The sequence below is a fragment of the Carlito syrichta genome, unplaced genomic scaffold (assembly GCF_000164805.1).
Source record: "Carlito syrichta isolate Samal-C Ts95f unplaced genomic scaffold, Tarsius_syrichta-2.0.1 Scaffold312011, whole genome shotgun sequence".
Classification (NCBI taxonomy): domain Eukaryota; kingdom Metazoa; phylum Chordata; class Mammalia; order Primates; family Tarsiidae; genus Carlito; species Carlito syrichta.
Genome location: NW_007256107.1, coordinates 200,440 through 224,750, shown reverse-complemented (window position 1 = coordinate 224,750; position 24,311 = coordinate 200,440). Strand labels below are relative to the sequence as shown.

At 43.8% G+C, this 24,311-nt stretch overlaps 1 protein-coding gene across 1 annotated transcript; it reads left to right on the top strand.

The window, feature by feature from the left end:
* The first annotated feature begins 24 nt into the window (after nucleotides 1-24).
* Nucleotides 25-24,034, top strand: MARC1 (mitochondrial amidoxime reducing component 1). Its single transcript, XM_021718245.1, is given in 8 exon segments — nucleotides 25-122; nucleotides 3,818-3,991; nucleotides 9,276-9,438; nucleotides 10,613-10,768; nucleotides 10,770-10,805; nucleotides 16,790-16,851; nucleotides 16,944-17,015; nucleotides 23,842-24,034. Coding segments are annotated over 7 exon segments (759 nt in total). The 5' UTR covers nucleotides 25-122; nucleotides 3,818-3,848; the 3' UTR covers nucleotides 23,969-24,034.
* The last annotated feature ends 277 nt before the right edge of the window (nucleotides 24,035-24,311 follow it).

The window sequence follows — 24,311 nt, the reverse complement described above, 5'->3', positions numbered from 1 at the left end:
CTGCAGCAGGTGGGCAGCGTGGCGCAGCTCTGGATCTACCCGGTCAAGTCCTGCAAGGGGGTGCCGGTGAGCGCGGCGGAGTGCACGGCCGTGGGGCTGCGCAGCGGCCACCTGCGGGACAGGTACCGCCGAGCCCGAGCTCGGGGAGGCGCTGATCCCGCGGGGGACGTTGGGAGGGGGGCGCAGAGTCTGCTAACAAACCCTTCCTCCTCTTACAAAGAAACTGGGAGCTGAGTAAGACAAGGACAAAGAGAAAAAGTGACCCTCACCCTCCAACATCACACCCGGGGTCCTGGGGCTCTGAGCCTCAGCGTCCGGACCGCTTTCCCGAGATGGGCGTATTTCCACCTTCCACCGGCTCTTTCGCGTCATGTGCTGCTGCAAAGGTGTGGTGTCCCTCCCCAGGTGTCTGCCGGTGCGCGAGGAAGCTTCCCAAGGGAGTGATCCCTGTCGCTTTATTTTTAGTGACATTCTTGGGATCTTGGAGGAAAGTTGTAGTAGAGATCAACCCTCAAAGAGCGCACCAAGGCGGAGAATATAATAATAATGACAGCAGTTGATTAATTCTTGCCGCTTAGAAGTGCTATTGTATACGAGTTTGTTGTGCTCCCTAATTCTCTCAAGCAGTCTTGTAGATAACTGATTTCAGATCCACACAGCAACGGAACCAGGACTCCTGATTTCTTTAGCACACTGGGGCTTTGTAAATAGTGATTTTATTGATTCCCTATCTGGGCTCTGAGAGCCGTGTGATTGCTGGGGTTGAGCGAAGTTTGCAAAACCCCAGAGCCAGCTGCTTTGTCTTCTTTTGGATCTGGCTTCAGGCCATCTCCGGCTTCATTGTGAGGCTGCACTTCACATTCCTTCTTCCAAGAGCAGCCTTTCCAGCTCAGCAAGTAACACAGGACGATGGGGACTGTAAGCTCTCCTTTACCAGCTCTCCAGACAGTGGGCAATTCGGGACATAGTTGAAAGGTGAGCTGTATGCACCTTTGCTTCAGGAGGGAAGCCAAGAGTCCTACATATTGCATGTTTTGTTCAGTAGGCTCTGAAAGATGGTAGACTTTACTGAATTTCTTTGTTTTTGTAGGCCCAGAGGCAAAGGGCATTGCAATTTTACCATATCAATTAAAAAAGCATTTATTGAGCTCATATTACAATAGGTAGCAAGAAGAGCTGGCATTTGTATGAGACACTATGATAAATTCTTTATTTTTGTCATCACACACCCCCAAGAGGAGCCATTACAGGCTTAAATCCTAGGTGATAACTTACTCAGTGGAGGTTGTGACAGGTGCCAGGGAGCACAGAGGATGCAGTACTGGAAGTTATCTGGGCACTCAGGGATGACTTCACAGAGGAAATAACAGCTTGAGTTGAAAATTGGAAAATGATTACAAGAGTTCCAGCAAGTAAGCTGGAAGAAGAACATTCTAGAGAGAAGGAGTAAACTGGGCAAAGACACTGGACTTCAGAGGCTGGGGTATGCTGAGGAAAAGGCTGGTATACTCTGAGATATTTACCAAAATTAATTGAAAACAGGTTCTTGAATAGGATAAATGTGCTTTGCAGCATTGAATGTCGAATGTTCATTGCAACTTTGTTCACAATAGCTAATGGGGAAAACAACTCAAATGTTCATCGATGGCCAAGTGTTTAAACACAGTGGAATATTATTCAGTTATAAAAAAGGAATGAAGCTCTAAGACGGGCTACAGCATGAATGGACCTTGAAAACATAATGCTAATTAAAATAAGCCAGGCACAAAAGGGCAAACATTGCATGATTCCAATCACATGAAATATCTAGCATAGTTAAATTCATAGAGACAGAAGGTAGATTAAATGTTACCAGGGGCTGGGAGGAGGGGAAAATTAGGAGTTATTGCTTAATCAGTACAGAGTTTCTGTTTGGGCTGATGAAAAGGTTTTGCAAATAGATAGTGGTGGTAGTTGCACAATACTGTGTACTTAATGCTACTGAATTGTACACTTCAAACTGGTTAAAAACCATTAAAAAATTCCATTCTCTGTTGATGGACACTTACTTGGGTTGTTTTCACCTTTTAGTACTGTGAAAAATACTTCTATGAACATTGGTGCACACGTATCTGAGTCCTTGTTTTTAATTCTTTTGTGTCTCTACCTAGGAGAAGGCTAGGTATTTTATGTTTTGTATATTTTACTGCCATTTAAAAATGTACATAAAAGCCGAGCTCGGTGGCTCAGCCTGTAATCTCACGCCTTTGGGAGGCTGTGGTGAGTGGATTGCCTGAGCCCGTGGGTTCGAGACCCGCCTGGGCAACTTGGCGAGACCTCATCTCTACAATAAATAAAAAAAAAAATCAGCTGGGCATGGTAACGCGTGCCTGTAATTCCGGCTACTTGGAAGGCTGAGGCAGAAGGATCGCCGGAGCCCAGCAGGTTGAGGCTGCGGTGGCTGGGAGTGGCCACTGTACTCCAAGTCTGGGTGACAGAGTGAGACTCTAACGCGAACAAAAAAAAAAAAAAAAAAAAAAAAAAAAAAAAAAAAAATATATATATATATTTTGTAGGCCCAGAGGCATTTTTATGTATATATATATATATACATAAAAAGACTGGCAAGTGTGAAGGAATGGGGAGGTAAGACTGGCTGAAAAAGCAGCTGAATTATGAAGGACCTTGCATGCCTTACTCAAGAATTGGTTTTATCCTGAAAGCAGGAAGCATGAAGAGATTTTGATTGAAAGGATGATAAGATTAGATTTGCATCTTAGAAAGATCAGACTGCCATTGTTATCAGGGAGAATTATTAGAAAGAGTACTCATGTGCTGACCTGAGGTTTGGGGACAGGGTAGGGCTCTGTCAGTGTGCAGGCGGAAGGGATGATTTGAGCCATTATTTTTCTGGTGTAGATGAACAACTCAATCATGATAACCTGCTGGAGATGATGCAAAAAATATCTTTAATGACCTAAAATATCTGCTGTATTTTTCTTATGTTTGAGAATCTCGAAAGCACAAGTTCTCTTCTGTAAATGTAATCATTTGATCAGTGTGTACTGAAATGATTGAAAAGCCAATATGTTTTGCTTCCTTAGTAGCTGAGAGGTAACTTAAACAAATGTGTTGTTACTTTTCTGGAAATGATTCTTTCTATTCCTATTTCTCCATTTATCTTTTTCTCTTGGCAATGCCTCTCGACTAAGAGTACTAGACTAGAAAAAATGTTGTCCAGTTTAGCAAATTACAGAATCCACAGCACTGAATACTGAAACATAACATTTTTTCAAAGATAGAGGAGTGGAATTCGCAAGGTGTAAGTGGCACTGTGTACTGCTCATCTTAACTCCATGCTCTGTGAACAATACTAGCACTAGCAACTGTCATTATTTCTGTCGACAAGAGCCCATTGCCTACTGGTTACCAGGTGCTGTGCTTCTTAATGTCCTAAAGTCTTCCTATGAAATAAGATTCTTATAATCTCCTTGAAGCATGGTTAATGAAAGTGATCAGACTTTCTGGCATTTGAGATGAAAATATAATTAACATCTTTGATATCCGTGCCATCAAGGAGATTGAAATGTTCTGCAGATATTAAATGTCGGATGCTTGAGTGGTTATTAAACCCTTTGAAATTAAGTGACAAACTCAGTCTTGCGTGCTGCTGAGTTGATGCTTAGGACAGACAGACCGACACATACACATCCCACCAAACTCACACACATCAGGCTTACAGGGAGGAAATCAAAGATGACAGTGTCTTTGAAGCTCCCCCAAAGTTCGGCTGCCTATTGTGGTAGTCCACGCATATCCTATGTTTTGAAAATGGCAGATTTTGGCTGGTGATCAACCAGGAGGGAAACATGGTTACGGCTCGCCAGGAACCTCGCCTGGTCCTGATTTCCCTGACCTGTGATGGTGACTCCCTGACTCTCAGTGCAGCCTACACAAAGGACCTGCTGCTGCCCATCAAAACGCCCACCACAAATGCAGTGCGCAAGTGCAGGTAAGGAGAGAGAAGGTCTTAGCCCTTGTGTGAAGAAATAGTCATGCAACTTTGAGAAAGCGTGAACGATGGAGGGAATCCTGAGAAACATGATCCATAATTAACTATTGATTACAAACTCACCGGTTGTGGGGCCAAGTCCTTAGCATTATACAGATCTAAAAGAAGGAAAAACAGGGAAACAGTTTCAGAAGCTTGAGTTGTGGGGATGAAAAACAAAAACGCTCTGGAGAAAACCATGGGAACACAAGTATATTGACATGCCAGAGAGAAATAACACCAAAGGATCAAGCACACAACTGGGGTGTGAGTGGTGGGAGAGAGTGTTTTAGAAGAGGTGACATTAGATCTCCATAGTCTCATGGAGCTTTTCCTACATTGCTTGGAAAACTAGGTAACTTCCTTAGGAAAGGAGATGCAAATGACTGTTACCTGTGATACTTAGTTCTAATGAAAGGAAGTTCCAAAATAGAGAACAGCAGTAACCAGAATAGTAACCAGAGTGATCTGACTTGCAGCTGCCCAGTGGTTGGTGGCAGAGTGCAAGTGGAGCTTCGGCCCAGGAGCGTGTTCTGTACAGAAGCCCTTTCCTCAACATCAGAAGGGTCGCAAGGAAGTTATTTTTCTAGGAAATCTAGCTTTGCCTCAGAGAAATCATATCTAGAGATTATTTTTTTATCCTTTGTAGGAAAATTAAAGTTACTCCAATTATACTCTTGTTTCAGTTTCTGCATTTTGAATTAAAATCAGCATCAAAGCTAAATATAGTCCTGAGACTCTCACAGAAAATAACATCAAATCAAGAAATGCAGTTACCTGAAAATGTCTAAAGACTGAAAAATGCAACAGTGCTACAATTTCTGTATCTTAGAGTTTTAAACATAGTAAGTTTTCATTTGAACTTGGTGATTTTTCTGATTGTAAAAGTAACACATATTTATTGTTGAAAAAGTGGACTTTTTTAATCCATAAAAAGGAGGAACAAAAAAACCATCTACAATAATCATAATTAATATTTTCGCATATATTTTCCTGTCTCTATTGGTACTACATTTAAAACCAAATTGAAATAATACAAAAAACCCCTAAAGTCTCGAATACTATTTATATATGTAAGTTGATATGTTGAATATTTTTTCATATTGTTAAAAAATCTTCAGAAATATCACTTTTCATGTTGGCATAATATTTCAGTTTGTGGGTGTCCTCGAATGCATTTTGACATGCCCCCATGATTAAACACTTGGATTATTTTCAGTTTTTTTTTCCAAGTATGACAAGAAAAATGTGCCAAATATCTTGGCATGAATCTTTGTCCATATCTCTTATTATTTCCTTAGGGAAAAATTCCAGCAGTAGTTTTGTTTGAAATAAGAGTATGGATCTTATAGACTTTGGAGATATATTGCTAAATTGTTTGGAGAATGGTTTTACCAACTTATATAGTCATCAGTTTACAAACATACTTGTCTAATTGTTTTCTAACCATTATATTCAAAAATATGTTGCCATTTTTAATGGACAAAAATGATAATTTCTTGTGAATTTAATTTATATTTTTTGTTGTTTGAAGTCAGCTTTTTTAATAAGCCTATTGCAATTTGTATTTCATGCTTGTCCATATCCTAGCTTGTGTTTGTTTACCCTGGTTAGGTATTTACCCATGGGACTTTGTTATATTTACATTTGGGGGGTTTAATTTTTAATTCATTTACAGGTGTGTGTAAACATTCTTCACAGTCCCATATGGGCATTTGGTCCATGCTCCAAAGACTAACCAAGGCATATTTGGAAACTGCAAAATTAGAAAGCTTAGACATGCTATAGTAGGACACAGACTCTTCGAGCAAAGATTCCAGGGATCATCTAGACTCAGGTTTCTTGTGGTAGCCCAAGCTGTGCTCTTGTGAAGGAGTTGTAACCTCAGCTTATAGTTTCCTAAAGATTCTGATGAGTACTTTAGGCTCTGGGGTTACTTTCAGAACATCATGATAACAGCTGGTATTACTTGATCTTCTCACAAACCATGCCTGTTACTAATGAGACACAGAGTAATATGGTATGGCTATTTTATTTTATTTTTTGAGTCAGAGTCTTACTCTGTCGCCCAGGCTGGAGTGCAGTGGCATGAATGATTATAGCTCACCACAGTCTCGACTTTCTGGGCTCAAGTGATCCTCCCACCTCAGCCTCTTGAATAGCTGGGACTACAGGCATGGGCCACCATACCTGACTAATTTTTAAAATTTTTTGTAGAGACAGGGTCTTGCCTAGACTGGTCTCAAACTTCTGGATTCAAACAATCCTCCAGACTTGGCTTCCCAAAGTGCTGGGATTAAAAATGCAAGCCACTGTGCCCAGTCAGGACCTTTTTAAATGGATTATTCAGGTACACAGCTTCAAACCGGGCGTATATTATCTTTGTGAAACGTTTTAGGAGCATTTATAATTATTTTTCTGTGCTATTTGGGACAGTGGGATGCTGGGCCCGAGATACAGCTGAGGCTATTCAGAACTCAGGAGAGCTAAGAGAGGAGCAGGAAGAAGACAGAAAACAAATTCTGTTCATTGCAAGGCCTCAAGTTCTAGGTGGTTATGAATCGAAAACCTAGGACCTCCACATAGAGGTTATAGTGGAAATCAGTGTCAGGTCAACAGGGCAGACTAAGTGGCCCAAGATAAATGCAAACACTATAACTCAGTAAGGATAATTGTCACCGGAAGCCCTAAGGAATTTAAGCAGCCTTTCTGTCCACTTTCTCTGCTGGCGTGTCCTCCTAGTCTCCTGTAAAAGCAACTATGAAAGTCCTGGACTGCTGAATGGCAGAATGGGACTGAGGGGGGCCTTGGGTTTAGCTCTAAGGGCTTGACTCTGGGGAAAGGAGGCTGATTTTATTTTATTTATTTATTTTTGCATAGGCACCAGCAAAGAGGCATCTAACAAAGAGGTGACCTTTAAGGCTGTCTCCATACATAGATTTTAGTTAGCTGCTGTTACCAAGATGCTTCTGAAATGTATTTGTTTACATATTAAACTGTACATAAACACACAGAGGGTAACCCTCTTTTTTTTTTTGAGTTGGAGTCTCACTCGGTCGCCCAGACTGGAGTGCAGTGGCCGCTCCCGGCCACTGCAGCCTCGCCTGCTGGGCTCCGGCGATCCTTCCACCTCAGCCTTCCGAATAGCCGGAATTACAGGCATGCGCTACCACACCCGACTGATTTTTGATTTATTGTAGAGATGAGGTCTCACGCTGCCCAGGCGGGTCTCGAACCCGCGGGCTCAGGCAATCCACTCGCCTCAGCCTCCCAAAGGCGCGGGATTACAGGCTGAGCCACCGGTAATCCTCTTATACAAACTCAGTTCTGGAAATCTTCACCCTCTTATGGTGAATGTGGTTTTTGGAAAAAGTAAAATAGTCATTTGAAGCTAAGTCCAGTGAATAAGAAGGCAATCAGCCTACACAGGACCAATTTTTGATTTAAAAAAAGAAGGTTAGGCTGAAAAGCAGTAATAAGTAGATATGATTAATATTAGGGTAGAAAGATTATGTTGCAAAGTAGGTGACTACTTTGACAGGTAGTACCCATGTATGCGTTTGGGCATGTGCATTTGGACATGCTTATTTTTTCATTTTACTTATTCATCTTGATCCAGAAAAGAATAAGACACACATTCCTGGTGTTTGTGAATAAATGGACTCATTACTCCATAGGTCTTGTGTGCGTATTTCAGCCTTTTGACTCTCAAGAGGTCAATTTAGAATGAGTGGGGTGGGAGTGTATAAAAATACATCAAGCTGTATATTATGGCAGGCACTTTTTATATGATTATTATACGTCAATAAAACATTTTTAAAAATTTATGAAAACGAGTACAACTAATCTCACTGCTTAAAGTATTCACCCAGATGCTGTTAGTAATAATTTCTCATTTCATGTAAAGAACAATTAAATAAAGTTATATGCAAATATAGGATACTGTACTCAATGTATTTTACAGTATAAAAATCCATTTATACTCTATTATTAGACAATGGGTGTTTTTGTACAATTAAATATTTGATTTATGGAATAACTACACAAAGATAGTTTGAAATAACTGAGGATTAAAACCCCTTGGGTAATGACTACCATCTACTGAGCATATCCTAATCCTAAGAATTGTTTTGGGGACTTCTTAAAGATTGTCTCTAATTGCCTCAACAAATTTCTGCTTTTATCTCCATTTTATTGGTGAAGAAACTGAGTCAAAATATCACCAAGTCATGGAGCTAGTCATTTGTGGAAACAACGTATGCCCAAGTATATCTACCTAACTCCCAAACTTCAGGTACTTGGATAACATGGCCACGATACAGGCTAAACCACAAACCACCTTTCTCTTATTTACTTAATATTTTTCCTTAAATTGGTTCAGCTTAATTACCAGTCTTAAATACATTTATTTAAAAAGAAAACTCTATATGGCTATGTATATAATTTGCTGGGTGTAGAAGATAACTGAAACACTCGATATGGCACAAATGTTACCAAATTCGAGTTAGAAACTATTGCCTACAGAGGTCTCTGAACCTGAGGACTGTTCTTTCTTTGTTAAAAGGTGATTATCAAGTGTTGCTAAAGGTTAAAGATTTAATATTGCTAAACTGAAAATAATAATCTCTCTGCCATTCTCCATTACTTAATGCTATACCTAGGTGCCACCTATAGTTATCTTGAAAACCCGCAGTGGTAAAGGTCCTCCACTTTGGAAAACAATGACTTACACTATAGAATTTATTTTCTCTCTACAGCTGTGAAGTTCATAAAATGCCAAACAGTCCGTAACCAGCAGTCAAGTCCAGTAGATTTTATAGAACATTTTCACATCTGTTTGCTGTTATCATTACGCTGGCAAAAATACAGCCAGACTTGTTCATAAAGATTTCTGGTCACTATTCAGCTGTGTGAGCCAGATTTTGCAGTGATTATGTTTGCTTTATACTAATACATTAGTTTTCCTCAAATCAGCACATTTTCAAATATATTCTCTCACTTCATCCTCCCTCCATTCCCTCCAGGTAGAGGGACACACTGATGCATCTCTTGATTGTAAAAATGGGGAAAGCAAGGCTTAAAATGGGCTTTTTCATGTGGGCTCACACAGTGGTTCAGAGACAGGGCCAGGACTAAAAAACTATGTCTGATAATTAAGGAATGACAGTAATCATAGCTTGGAAACATATAGGGGTGTGCGGATTTTCAAAGCCATACCCGTCCTTTGCTCCTGCCATCCCTGCAGAGTGCACGGCCTGGAGATCGAGGGCAGGGACTGTGGCGAGGCCGCTGCGCAGTGGATAACCAGCTTCCTGAAGACGCAGCCCTACCGCCTGGTGCACTTCGAGCCTCACATGCGACCGAGAAGTCCTCACCAGATAGAGGACGTGTTCCGACTCAAAGACCGGGTGAGAGGCGCGACTGCCTCTGCACCAGGACATCAGTCTCACCCAGCCGGTTGGCATCTCTGATGAACTGGCTGTTGTTTTACTAGGGAGCCCTGGATAACACAGATCACAAACACCAGGCAGAAATGAAGTCCTTCCCATGGGAGCATTATTTGTATTTCTTGATTTGGGGATCAAGTGTTTTTGCCCTTGAGCCTCTATCTTCCTTTTTGTGTAAGCATTCTGTTGCCAATAGGGTTGTTTCACCCAGGCTGGAGTGCGGTGGTGTTCACCGCAACCTTGAACTCCTAGACATAAGCCGGTGTCCTGGTCTCAGCCTTCCAAGAGGACATGTCACCAAGTGTGGCTGATTTTTTTGTTTGTTTGTTTTTGGTAGATACAGGTTCTTACTCCACTGCGCAGGCTTGTTTCAAACTCCTAGCTTCAAGCAATTTTTTAGCCTCAACTTCACAAAGTCCTGGGACTACAGGCATGAACCACTGTGCCTGTCCCATGGAAAGTTTCAAAACTGTTCGACTGTCAGTATCTTTTTTTCACTACATTCTGTAATTACACTCGAAGTTCACATTATTTTTTACAGTTTGTTTGCAATTGTGTGTCAGATTACAGTTGTGCAAATTGGTGTGGGTATGGGCGTCCACAGACTTCAAATGATCAAATTCACCCTTAAAGGAAGAAGGCAGTAAGGATTCATCATAAAAGTAGGGTTGGTAAAAACCACACAGTTTTTACCATGACCGTAAAAAAATTAGGGTCAACATATATTCTTAACGTTAATTTGCAAGTTGCTTAAAAAATAAGTTTCCTTGGGATTAGTGAACATTTTAATCAAACATAATGAGGTCATCAAGCCTAACCCATGTTATTTAATATTTGAGAAATTGGAGGCTTAGAAAGGTGAAGTGACGTCCCCAAGGGCACATGGTTAGTGGCAGCCCCAGGATTCTGAGGCCTTAAGTTGTCTTCACTCCACCATGCAGTTACTATTATCTGCAAGCCTATTTAAAGCTTCTGAATTACTGTGACTTTTCTATAAAAAGAACCAGAGATATATTTAGAAAGATTGCATGTGTGAGGTGGGGTGGGATTGGGTAGGGATTTCCAGGAACTAGACACATTTAACCTCTGAGAAGTTTATGTGCCACATTTTATAACAATTTCTGTTTCTTATCAGATTGCTTACTCAGATGCCAGCCCATTCTTGATCCTTTCTGAGGCATCATTGGCGGATCTCAACTCCAGGCTAGAGAAGAAAGTTAAAGCGACCAACTTCAGGCCCAATATTGTAATTTCAGGATGTGATGTCTATGCAGAGGTAACGCTATGCCTTCTTTGCCTTTTTCTTTGGATTGAACTTCTTTTTAAAGGTATGAGAGTCTTCGATGTTGGATTAGATTATTCCAAAGGGTGCATTATTTATTGACTCTATGCTATACAACAATTCCATTTTTAGGTTTATTGAGCACCTATTAAGTTCAGACTTCTGTGTGGAGGATACAGATATAGATGAGGCAGAGCTCTGTCGTCAAAGAAGCAGTCCAGGGTCTGAGGCTTCTCAGGAGAATTCAGAGTAGGCACATGAGTTTTTCAGGCAATTGTACTTAGCGTGATCTGTGTGGGCCATGTAACAAAGTGTGTTTTCGTGTCTATTGATAGATGGGCTTCCTGTTTGGTAGATGACTTCCTTGGGGAACATGGGCATTTACTGCAGGGCTGCTGGGTGGGGTGTTGGGAGAGTGGCTGTCCCTAACCCTAAAACACTTGCAGTGCTACCTTTGATCTGCCCTCAGATATCTTAGTGCATGGTGACTTAGCTTGAAGAGTCCTAAGGCTTGGTGCCTAGTGTTCCACACGATTCTGGCAGTAGATTTACCTTTGTAGTAGCCTTTGGGTAGTTAATTTGATTCTCTCCCTATTCTATCATGAAGGCATGGTTGGTGGCCTAGAGGCCTGGTGAGTGCTCACCAGCTGCAGATATTCAGCAGAGATTCTTGCCCCCAGATAAGAGTTCAGGAGTTCTGGTCATGCCCCATGTTTACACGTGGGAAGGGAGAGGTAAAAGGGACAAGAACGTGATCCTTCCCTCTGTCCATGTCCTTGTGTCACAGGGAAAAAGGGAGTCCAAGCAACCAAGTTCTAATCCCCCATACTCAAGGGAGCTAATTCTGTCCTTTAGTTTTGCTTTGGGGAGGTGGCAAGGTGTGCTGAAAGACAGGCTATCTAGGAAGTTGATTCCCACTTTCAAACCAGTGGCTCTGGTGTCTGGTTCTGCATGACTCTGTGCAGTTCCTCTGATTCTCATTTACTTTGCCTGGAAAATGGGTGATCATAATTCTGCCTAGAATTACCATATGGATCTGTTCAAAGATCAATTTGGATAAGGTAATTTATGAAAAGTATAAACTCAGTGTCGGTAGATGAAGGGTAATAAAAGTGCCCCCAAATCCACCTCTAATGTTTCACATAAAATACTCTTTGCTCAGTCCCAACCTTCCAAGATGGTAGAGAACTTCCCGGTGTGAGGTGGGTGAACTGTGTGCATGTCCCCTAGATCCAGGTTTGGGCTGTCCCCTCCATGCTCCTTTGTGACAAGGGTGCTCTTCCTGTCCTTGCTCATGTCTACCATAGGCCAGCCTGAGTTACAACAGAGAAAAAAACCCAGTGCTTGGCTGCCTTTGACCTTCTGATTGATGCTCATCTTGCACTATCTGTGGCCAGGAGAACCATTTGTCCCCAGGTTTTTCCTTTTCAGAAAAAAGAGAAATGGGGGAGGGTTTTTACCCAAGGCTTGTAGTGTGCTTTACATATGTTGTCTCTTTTATTCCTCACAGAAGCCCAGTGAGGTAAAAGTTCTCATTTCCATTGTGCAGGGGAGAAGGGAGAGGCCTGGGAAGGTGAAATGGTTTGTCTGAGGCTGTACCATACAAAGCATGGAGGAGCTGGGCTTTGAACCCAGATCGTTCTACACGGCCAGAGGAATCCTCAGAACTCTAGGGGACATGCATGGGGTTAGAACACTTGAATTCTAATCCACCTGCTTCAGTGGTGACCATACAACCTGGAAAGGTCATTGAACCCCTTGAGACCTCTGCCTCTTGCAGCTGTGAAATGTGGCTAATTTCAACAGGCCCCTCCACTGATGGGAGCAGTGGGAATCAAGGTTGATAACACTTTGTGGGAAAGTTCTAAGACCTCAAGCATCGTAGAGGGGAAGGAAAGGGTTTCATTGATATAGTCAGAGTAAAGGAGCTTGGCTCAGACAGCAGCTTTCTTCCCGACTTCACTCAACTTTCAGGTTTCCCCACCCCATGCCCATGTAATCCTTGTGCCGAGGGTTATATTGAAGACATTTTCCACTCCAAAGTTCTGTGATGGTAAGATGTAGATGAGATGAGAGGTGAGGAGATGGCCCAGAGGAGGACTTCAGATGGAGATTTCTTTGAATTGGATCTTATTCCAGAAACCTTTATCCCTCTGTATCTCCAAGTGTATCCTAATTGAGAACTTTTGTATTTTAAGTTGATGGTTAATACAAGCCACAGTGGTGGCTGAGTTGGTCTTGTTTTCAATAATTCACTCCTTACATAGTGAGTTAGTGCCTCTGTGTTCTGTGTACTATGAACAGACATGTAGAACAAGGATTGAAGAAACACAATTGCTTCCCTAAGTACCTCAAAGTCTAGGGTGGTCAGATAGCGAACAAAGAGTTCCAGCCTAGGGAGAGAAGGCCAGGAAGATGAGGAGCAAATACCCATAGGAATGTTGTTCATGCAGAGAGGTGTGAACTCAAGGTCGAAGCGCCTTTTTTCATCTGTCTACACTCATGCCTCTGGTCTATGTTTTTCAAAACCTTCTTTACCCTGAGAACCCCCTTACACCATAACTCTCCACTGCCTTCTCCGTATCTTCAGGTTGATGTCTAATCCACCCTCACTTGTTTGAAGCTGAGGGTTGAGTTTCCATTCCAAAGCCTGCCTGCCCAGCCTCCCCATCTCAGCACCTGGCAGCTCTGACTGCTGCTGACTCAGGCCCCAGACTTGAAACTACCCTTTGCCTTTCCTTTCTCTCACTTTCTACATTCACAGGATTGGCAGATCTTGATGGTCGAGCCTTCTTCCCCTCCTCCACTCTCCCTAGACCCAGGCCCCACCAGTTCGCCTACTATCTGTTGCCTCAGCCTCTCTTCACTGGTCTTCCTGCCCCTGCCCCTGCCCTGCCACCATCCATGTCTGTTCTCAACACATTGGTCAAAGGAACCTTGTAGATGTAAGTCACTCACGTGATTCTTCTGCTCAAAACCCTCTCACAGTTCTCCAGCTTTCATCAGGTAAAAGATTGGATACTTATAATGGCTATCTAGGCATGATGTGACCCGGTGCCCTGCCAGCTCCCTGGTCTCATCTCCTCTTACTCCCACTTCCGTCTCACTCTGCCTCAGCCACACTGGCCTCCTCCCCACCCCAGGACCTGTACCCTGACTGACTTCTGCCTGGAGTGCCCTCCCTCATATGTCTGCCAGGCTCACCCCTTGTCTCGTTCAGTTCCCTGCTGAGGCCTCTGCTGACCCTCTTACATGCCCTGTCCCCCACAGCACATGCCCCCACCTGACACACTGTGCTTCCTCCAGTATTTATGTATGTCTGTTTTCCCTGTGAAAGGTCCTTGAAGACAGGGACTGCTGTAGCTTCAGCTCCTAGGAGAGCACTTAGCACATAGAAAGTGTCCACCGACTATTTGTTCAATGAATGAATGGGTAGAGATTGACAGCACTGAGAAGCATCAGGAAAAGTTTTGAGGAAGAGAGGACATCTACAGGGCTATAGAGGCACTAAATAACTGCCATCTATCAGCACAGGGGTTCAGGAGAGGAGGGGAGCTGAGAGCACAGGACCCTGGTGTCTGGTTTTGGGGTGTCTGGAGAGAATTTTAGGTCAGGGAGTGATAGAATGATTTGCATGGTACACATTTGCCTCTGGCAGGAGTCTGGAAAAGGAGTATAGCTGGTGGGGCCAGGATGCAGGTAGGGAGAGCAGACTAGCATGGTCAGCCAGGAGGAAGTCTGGGCTGAAGATTTACATAGAAGCTTCCGGAAAGCAGACTCACACGTCATCTCAGAACCTACCCTCGCAGCAACTGTGTCCTTCTCTGCCTCCCTCCATGCCCATCATCAGCAACCCTCAGTTCTTAAACCTTTTACACAAAGCCACAGAAGGGACATCTGTACTTTTCCCAACCCCTTGCCACATCAGGTGACCTTTTCTCAGTCATTATCTCCCTGCACTTTAGACAGATGGACACTATTTCTGGGAACTTTTCTCTCTTAAGCTGCACTGCCTCTGCTTCTGTGCTGTTTGTCCTTCTGTTCCTTCCTCAAGGTAGGGGCTTCTGAAGGTTCTGGTCTTCACCCTTTTCTCTCTGTTTACCTTCCTTGTGAGCACACTGCCCCCTGTCTATTATCCATGCAAGGTCCTTCCCAGATGTCCAGCCCTGGCCTCCCTCTGGCCATCTGCTGACAGCAAACTCAGACTTTTGTGCTCCCACCCCAGCACCCCCAGATAGTGTGTCCTGCTAGGAAGACATGCGTGGGCTTTTCTCATAGTTCCAGGCCCTTGTTTGAGTTCAACAGATAGTAATTTTCTTTTTCCTCCCTTTTGCTAAATAAAACTTTCCTTGTGGTGGATTTTCTACTTTATTTACCTGTGACTCAATTCCTAATGGTTTTTGTTGCACATAGAAGGGGATCTGGATATATTCTCTAATTAACAATAACTTGACCCCCTAACGGAAACTCTCCCTTCTCTCCTTTTGTACTTTTTAATGTTTTTTTAATGACCACAGTGCCCCCTAGTGGGAAAATGTTCACAGGACAGGACAGCTGTGGCTGCTTTAATCCGCTGTGCCTGGTTTTCTGGATTGTTGAGATATATGCACTTGAGACTCATTTTATGATTTAAGACTAAGTGAAACCTCTGCGATATGTGCACCAAGAATAGTACACAACGTCAGAATTAAAGTTCTGAGTCTGGAAGTCTGTCAGCTCACGATCAGCAGAGGACAGGGCAAATTCCTGGCAACTCACAGATCTTTGCTTTTAGCCTCTGAGGTGGCAGGCGCTCCTCTCGGAGGGTAAGAGAGTCAGGACTACAATCAGAGGTCCTTTATCTCCTCTGTGCTTTTCTTTCTTATTGGCCCCTCTACCTGGAGTCCCCTCACTTTTCTTTTGTGCCTCTCAAAATCTCTGCCCTTTGAGACTCAGTTCCCATCTCACCTACTCCATAAAACTGGACCAGACCAATCTGAAGATTCGTTCCCCTATACTCCCAAAATGATTATTGCCTTCACAGTGAAGCTGACATGATGTATGCTGTCTTAGCATGCTTTTTCTCAAATTTTATGGTCCTTTTAAAAAGAATATTCATCTTTAGCTTTTCGTAGATATAGGTCCTTTCTCCCCTGCTGGATTTGAGGGGCTCAGTCCACTGATTTTACTTGTCCCAGCCTATAGTCAAGTCCCTGATGAGCTTGGGCAAAGACCAAAGGGAAATAAGGCTACTGGTTCTGCTCTTGGGTTGTTCAGACCTGGCTAGGGGAGATACATGCTCAATGACTTAAGGGTCATGATTCAGGGAACCTTGGGCAGACACAAGGGGATCGGATACAACCCAAAGCCATGAGAAATCATCCCTCTCCATTTCTCCCACTCCTTTCACCCACTGGCTCTTCCCACCCTTGTCCCTGCCAGGAGTCAAGTGGGATGGGTCAGGGAGGATTCCTAAAAGAGGCGTTTCCATGACAGTTTAACAAGTGAGAGGAGCCAGGCTCGGTGGCTCAGCCTGTAATCCCATGCCTCTGGGAGGCTCAGGTGAGGGGATTGCCTGAGCCCGCGGGTTCGAGACCCACCTAGGCAACTTGGCGAGACCTCATCTCTACAATAAATACAAAAATTAGCCAAGCGTGGTAGTGCGCGCCTGTAGTTCCGGTTACCTGGAAGGCTGAGGCGGAAGGATCACAGGAGCCCAGCAGCTCAAGGCTGTGGTGGCTGGGAGCGGTCACTGCACTCCAGTCTGGGCGGCAGAATGAGACTCCAACTAAAAAAAAACCAAAACCAAAAAAACAACAACAAGTGAGAGGAGAAAGAATGCTTCATCTCAGATGAATGATGAATGAATGGACATATCAAAGACAGAGAGAGGGAATATGAAGACATGTGGGTATTAGTTGGCTTTGCAGGACTTTGGTAAAGTCTGCCATCTTTGATGTAAGTGACACAAAGACTCCTGTGAGGCCCCTACACATGTGTGTCAGGGCAGGGCCTGGAGGTACTCATAGGAATCTGTCCTGTGTCTCCTAGGATTCTTGGGATGAGCTTCTTATTGGTGATGTGGAACTGAAAAGGGTGATGGCTTGTTCCAGGTAAGGTTTTTTCCTGACCCTAAGGTGTGGGGGTGGGGGATAAGGTCACTGTGCTTTGTCCCCAGTACGATGCTCTGTGTGTGTGTGTCCAGGTGCATTTTAACCACAGTGGACCCGGACACCGGCATCATGAGCAGGAAGGAGCCACTAGAAACACTGAAGAGGTAGGACTGGCAGACGGGGTCTCCTTGGGGTTAGGTGCCTGGGACAGAGCAATATTTGTTGCCTAATATTTATAAGAGGAAGCAGCGAAAACACCACATCATATAGTCCTGAAGTGAAAGGGTCCCAATGACTAGGGAATTTGGGAAACATAACTGGATGCTTTCTTTGGTCACCAGAATTTCTGCTTGCATGAATAGTTTTATTTTCCATTTAGAATTCATAATTCAAATACACCAAAAAATTTTTTTAATTGCCTAGATATTTTGGCACATTTTTTTGCAATGAGAATTAGATGATACAAAAAATTTATTAGGTGTCATGATGGTATTGTGATTATATAAAAAAAGTCAATATATTTTAGAGAAGCTTGTTGAAGTGTGTGTGTAGGAGTGAAATGATATGTTTGGGACTGCTTATATATTATTTTAGCAAAAAAAAAAAGGGATAGTTAAATACATGAAAAATGTGTCAAAATTTTTTTTTTGGTCAAAATCTTGATACATAGAATCTGGGTGATAATTCTGTGGGAGTTTATTGCACTGTTCTTTCTATTTTGATGTTTAACATTTCATAAGAAAAAATTTTAAGTGGCAGTACAAATAGTATTTTATTTTAGGAGTAATAGAATTTTATTCTAGAAGAATTTTTTTAGGAGTGATAGAATTATGGAAAAAGTTGCTCTTATATATAGTTGCTAAGCTTTCTATGATTAACCTATGTTACTTTTGCTAAAACAGCAATAACGATAACAATTTAGGATTCAAGCACTTTGTACCTGGGACCCAGAAAATTGCTGAAATTCTGAAAATGAACTAATGGTGCCTACCCGAAGTGGTCCCTTTGACAATGAATGCAGAGTCTCAAGCAAGGTGTCGGGTCTCATCTCTGCAGTCCCTGAACCCTCGGCTTTGGTCCTGACTTGGCGTCCCCAGGAGTCACTTGTAGAGGAGGGCCAGGGGTGGAGGGGGAGTCAGGAACTGCGTTGGGCACAGCCCGGGAAGACTTGGAGGAGGAAGGTAGCTGAGGTGTGGCCTGCTTGCATCAAGACCATCAAGAAAGAGCACGTTCCAGAGGTTGTACTTGGGCTTTGTGGGGCAGGACTCCTCTCTGGACGTGAGGCCTGCTGCCTCGCCTTCCTTCCAGCTCTCACCAAACTCGGGGCCTTTTCTGGGCCCAAAACTAAGTTGTCATAATTAATCAGCACCAGTCTCTCCCTGCCACTTCTGCTCTCCCAGAAGCCACTCTCTGGTCCCCTCTTAGAGCAAGCTGAAGCCCTAGACTGGAGTGCCGTCATCCCAGCCAGCCCAAGTCCCCTAAGTGGGAGGCTCTGGGCCTCACCTCTCTGTACCTGTCGTCTGAGGATTTGAGTCCCAGTGTGAGGGCTAGGCTACAGCAATGTAGACAGATCATCAAGGGTCTGCACCACCTGGCAGAAAAAGAGAACTGTCAGGAATGAAATCAAACAGGGTGACTTGAGGGAAGTTAAGGAGACAAGGGGTTTGTGGGATTAGAGGAATCCTTGAGGTGACTAGCAAAGAGCTGATCGCTACCAGGGTCTTCAGCATTGGGTATGTTTTGTAGGAACATTCAAAGAGGGGACTACGGATCAGCCTAAGGGAATCCCATCATTTTGAGGGATATTTCTCAATACTCAAAACATTAAATGACTTTTCTGTTAAAAGTTAATACTATGGAATCTTTAAAATTGGTGCATTTCATTTTATGTAAATTTCACTTCAAAAACGTAAACAACGTTTTAACTCTAGGTAATGAACACAAGCTGAATTATTCAGAGGTGAAGTGTCCTGATGTCTGCAACTTATTTGGAAATGCTCCCCCCCCACACATCAAATACCATGGACTGATGGATGGATAAATATGTGAAAAAGGAAATATAGTAAAATGTTAAGTGTAGAATTCAAGTATTTGGTAAACGGGTATTCCCTGTACAATTTTTCTGTACAATTTTTTTTTGTGTGTGTTGGAGTCTCACTCTGTCGCCCAGGCTGGAGTGTAGGGGCATGCTCATGACTACTGCAGTCTTGACCTGCTGGACTCAGGTGATAATTTCCACCTCAGCTTTCCAAGTGGCTGGAACTATAGGCATGTGCCACCACACCCGGCTAATTTTTTGATTTGTTGTAGAGATGAGGTCTCGCCAAGTTGCTCAGGCTGATCTCAAGCCCGTGGGCTCGGGCAGTCCTCTCACTTTGACCTCCCAAAGTGCTGGGTATGGGCATGAGCCACTGCACCTGCTTGCCTGTTTGAAAATTTTTATGATAAAAGAGTGGGAGGAAATATCACTGTGTGTGGCAACATTCCTGAGAGGAGCCGGGTTTTGAGAAGCAACAATGATAGACTATAGTAATTCTTCAAAATGCACTTCCTCACCAGCAGAACAAACCAGAATTCAATCTTCCTGTTTCCTGTGGTCACAGAGGAACCACGAGGAGGAGAAAAACAGGGTGGGTCAGTGGGAAGAGCTCAGAGTGGGAGTCAGGAGGCCTGGCTTTGCCCACAGCATACCAACTGTGTGTGTGTGGCCCTGGGTGTTCATCCTTATAAAGTAAGGGAGGCAGGGCTCACCTGGATGATTCTGTGTGCAAATCAGCCAGGTGACTTTGAGGACTGGATGTCAGGTTTGTTTGCTTATTTAATATCCATCTTGTTCTCTCTCTCCTTGCAATGTGTTACTTGGCATTGAATACCCCTCTGGATTTAGAAAGTTTATGTGTTTGCAGAAATGACTCCCTCAAAGCACTTCATGTGTTTGGGCTGTTTCTCTGGTTCTTCGGTGCCCCCTCCTTCCATTGGGAACCTGTGTTTATAGAAAGAGGATAATTAACCTCAAACACTGAGCGAGGGCAGGAAGGCAAGGAAAGTGAGGAGCCAACACTGCCCCCCCGCATCTTCTGCAGGCTTTATGCAGCCCAGCAATCCAGCTCTAATTGCTTCTAATACCCCAGGAGACAGTGCAGCCAGCCTAGGTGTCTTCTCCTATCTCTTACAGAGATTTAAATTGCCATGGGTGTGTAATTTATGCTCTTCCCAGGACAGGTGGTCATAAATCGGGAAGAGAAAGGCCTGGGCGCATCACATAAATCAAGGGAAGGGGAGCAAACAGTGGTGTCAACAACAGCCCCTCTGCTCTTGGGCAGGTTGCTCAGAGCTACACTGCCTTCTTTCTATGTGCCCATGGCCAATGTTGCTTCTGGAATGTGTATGCGCAGCAGGGAGACCCTTCTGCCTGCCCAGCCTTACCCACTGATTTTAGTCGCCCTCAGGCAGAACCCCGGGTGACAGAGGAATGCAAGAAAAAGAAATATGCCTATAGCAAAGAGGCACAGGAGAACCTTTGTCTGCAAAGTACTCACAGTGGGCAGCTCAGTGGAGACCATTCTGCCAACGGAAAAACATGAAAATGGAATTACTCTTTTCTTTCTTTCGGAAAAGTGACATACACACTGATTCCCACAGCTTAAGAGGTAGCTGGAGTCCATCATTTTTGATTCACATTTTGCTCCAAATAGAATATAGCACAATTACTGCATAGATTGTCAGAAAAAGTTTTGCTGTGTGCATGAATACTTTCACAGTAATGATGTTTGCCACGAACCACTTATGCCAGGCTGTGCTGGGCTGGGCCTGGGCAGAGGCCATGGGAGGAAACAGACTCTGTACCTCAGCCTGGATTTGTCAACCTACTAATTGTGTGACACTGACATGTTGCTTAGAATCTTGAAATCTCAGCTTCTTTATTTGTAAAAGCAGGACTTGCAATATGTCTTCTGGTAAACTGACATCAGCGATACATATGATTTTATAAGTAGATGATAAAATACTCTATCCAATGACCATGTCAGTTATGGTCATCGATAGTCTCTGTTTATACACTTGACACCTTCTGAGAGAAGGAGAAGCCTAAAGACCCTTCTTCCCATTCTCAGAGGCTGCTTTCAACGGAACCTAACCCAAACCAGCTCAGCAGCCTGCCTCTGGGGTACCAATGATACACGCCTCTAGGGAGCTTTCACCATGCTGTGTAATTCTTAACCTGGTCACAGAGATAGCAGGTTGTGAGGTCTCAGGAGTGACCTGTGCCTCAGGTGACCAGTTGGTGGGGACGAGTGACCAGAGACCCTGCCTGTAGTCATGACCTGGACATTGACCAGTGGATGAGTAAAGCAGGTAGTGTAATAAGCAACACTCCAGGGTGCACAGCACTTTACAGGTAACAAAGCGTTTCCATTCTCACTACACCTTGTAAGTATGGAGACTTCCTAAATAAAGTGCCTTGGACTTCCTTCTCATTAAAATAGTTATATGTTTTGTAGCCATTGAAAAAAATGCACTAAGAATGGAGGTTATTTAATTTTTTTATGTTAAAGATTTGGGGTACAGTTCAGATTTAGGTATACAAGTGGTCATCATACAGTAAAGTTTGGGCTTCCCTTTGGTCGCCACTTCACCTGGTTTGAGATCAGGGACCCTTATTGATGTTATGTGCCTTCCTCCCCTGGCAGTGTTCCGCTGCTGCCAATCCCTTTCTTATAGTATTATAGTAAATGTTCAGGGTCCGCTAATGAGTGAGAGAACATGTGGTACTTCTTTGTTTCTGTGATAGATCACTGAGTATGATAGACTCGACATTCATCCAAGTTGCTGCGAAGTCCATAATTTTAGAACGAATGTTTTAAAATAAGTGTGTACTTTACTAATATCAACCAGAATACATATGTGAAAAATCACATATTTATACGAAAAAATCGTGGAAGATCCGTGTATGAAACAGTGCTGTGTTTTCGGTCAGTCGCGCAATGCTCAGTGCTCATATGAATTCATAGATACCTGCAGTGCCTCCCCTTTGCCACACGGCGTCGCTAGTGACCTCGTTTAGCCTTTCCGCTGCCTGGAGGGTGGGGGTGGGGGGGCACATCTCAGCAGTCTCTCCGGGCTGCGGCCATAGGGAAGCCCCGGCGGGCGGGCCGGTCCGCTGCGAACCGCCTCTCCATCCCCATAACTCTCCCCATGTCTACATCTAAGTGGAAGAACGTTTTAAGTATAAAAATGATGTAAAATTGGGGTTAGACCCGGGCTCGGTGGCTCAGCCTGTAATCCCGCGCCTTTGGGAGGCTGAGGTGAGTGGATTGCTGAGTCCGCGGGTTCGAGACCCGCCTGCGCAGCGAGACCTCATCGCTACAATAAATTAAAAAAAAATCAGCTGGGCGTGGTAGCGCATGCCTGTAATTCCAGCTACTTGGAAGGCTGAGGCGGAAGGATCGCCGGAGCCCAGCAGGTCGAGACTGCGGTGGCCGGGAGCGGCCACTGCACTCCAGTCTGGGCGACAGAGTGAGACTCCAACTCAAAAAAAAAAAAAAAAATTGGGGTTAGATGAAATAAAAAACAAAGAAAACTATCCTAAGCTAAGGGGTTGGGGGACTGTTGTCATGTTATTCCCACACATCTGTTCACCTGTCCGCTCCCTGCATTCATCCATTCAAACAATTGTGGGTCATGAAACAACTTTCATCCATTCAAACAATTGTGGGTCATGGGTGACATACAAGGCCCAGTGTTGGGTGTGAGCAGTACAAGGGTGTTAGACAGAGTTCCTGTTCTCCAGGACACTGTCTCATAGAACAGACAGACTAGTGTTCTGACATTTCAGAACAAGAAACTGTGAGTGTTGGAAGGGGTAAGAAAATTGAGGAGGGGGAAATTAGCCCTAACTGGGGAATCTTGGGCTTCCCTCTTGGGAGATTTGACATTTGAGTTGGGCCTTGACACAGAATTCGAATGCATGGGGACCCGGAAGAGGGACATCCCACAGGAACTGCAGAACCAGCAGAATGCAACTCACAGTGCTGCATAGGTGCAGATAAAGAGCAGAAGGCAGTGGGTTTGAAAAAGCCGGCTGAGGCCAGGTCGAGCCCTGCACACAGGCTGGAGAGATGGAATGTTACTATTTAGGCACTGGAGAGCCATTGAAGGCTTCTGAGCCTGGGGATGATTAGACCAGTGCACAATTAAGACAGTAGTATAGGGTAGTGCTAACGGGATGGGGAATGAGGAGGAAAGTTAATTGTTAAGTTATTAATGGAAACTGCTGAGGGAGTAGGGGCACACCTCATAAGTAAAGGTATCTGATCTCAAACCAGGTGAAGTGGGGACCAACGTGAGGCCCAAACTTTACCTACATAATGACCATTTGTATACCTAACCCTGAATTGTACCCCACAACTTTAAAATAAAAATTTAAAAAGAAGTTATTAATAGTGTGGTCATGCTGGAAGCAGGACTGTGACAGTGAGAATGAGGAAAAGTAACAAAGGCATGTGATGTTGTGTAGGAAAAACCTCAGGACTGGGTGACTGTGGTCAAGCTGTGGAAAGAGAGGACAACGGTGAAGAGGTTGACTCCAGGGTGTCAAGCCTGGGTGACTGGTAGGACTGTGGTTCAAGTGACAGACAAGGAGGAGTCAAGAGCAAAGATAATTGGGGAAAAGAAAGGTGATAAAGCATGTCTAGACATATCAGGTACCTAATCTCTTATTGCTGGAAAAGAGAACTTTAGTGTTGAGAAAAGATGTGGGAGTGTGGCCGTTGGCTAGGCTCCTGAAGTTGTGTACTGGACAGGCAGTTCACTGCCCAGCTCCAAGGAGGCACTGTTCTGTTAGACTTTGGTGGAGGTGGTCCTCTCTCAAGCTGTGCAACTTGGTGACCCTGTGTGGGATGGATACTTACCTGGGCCGAGAAGAAGCCTTGTGTTGGTTGAACTCTTGCTTCTGTTGGGCTGTGACTCATTATAATCTTTCTCCTATTGCAGTTATCGTCTGTGTGATCCTTCTGAACAAAAGTTATATGGAAAATCACCTCTCTTTGGACAGTATTTTGTTCTGGAAAACCCAGGGACAGTCAAAGTGGGAGACCCTGTGTACCTGCTGGGACACTGATGGGAACTGTATGTCCTGGAATATCAGATGCCTTTAAAAAATGTCAACATTTGAAGCACAGTGTTTCAGAACTGATATCTCAGCATTTTCTTTGGATATGTGATCTTCAAGTTTTGTCTCTTTTGGACTTCCTTGTGCCTCAATGCTTCAAGTGTCCCAGGGTACCAGCAAAGAAATATAGTCCTGATGATTTCGTAGGACTTCAGTAAGTCACTTGAATGACAAGATCGAATTCTGAGAACATCCTATTTAACTCTGATAAGGGAATAATTATTTCTCCTGCTTCTCCATGTATCTACCGAGAGGACTAACCTCTTTCATTACCACTTCTCAGGGGAAGAGA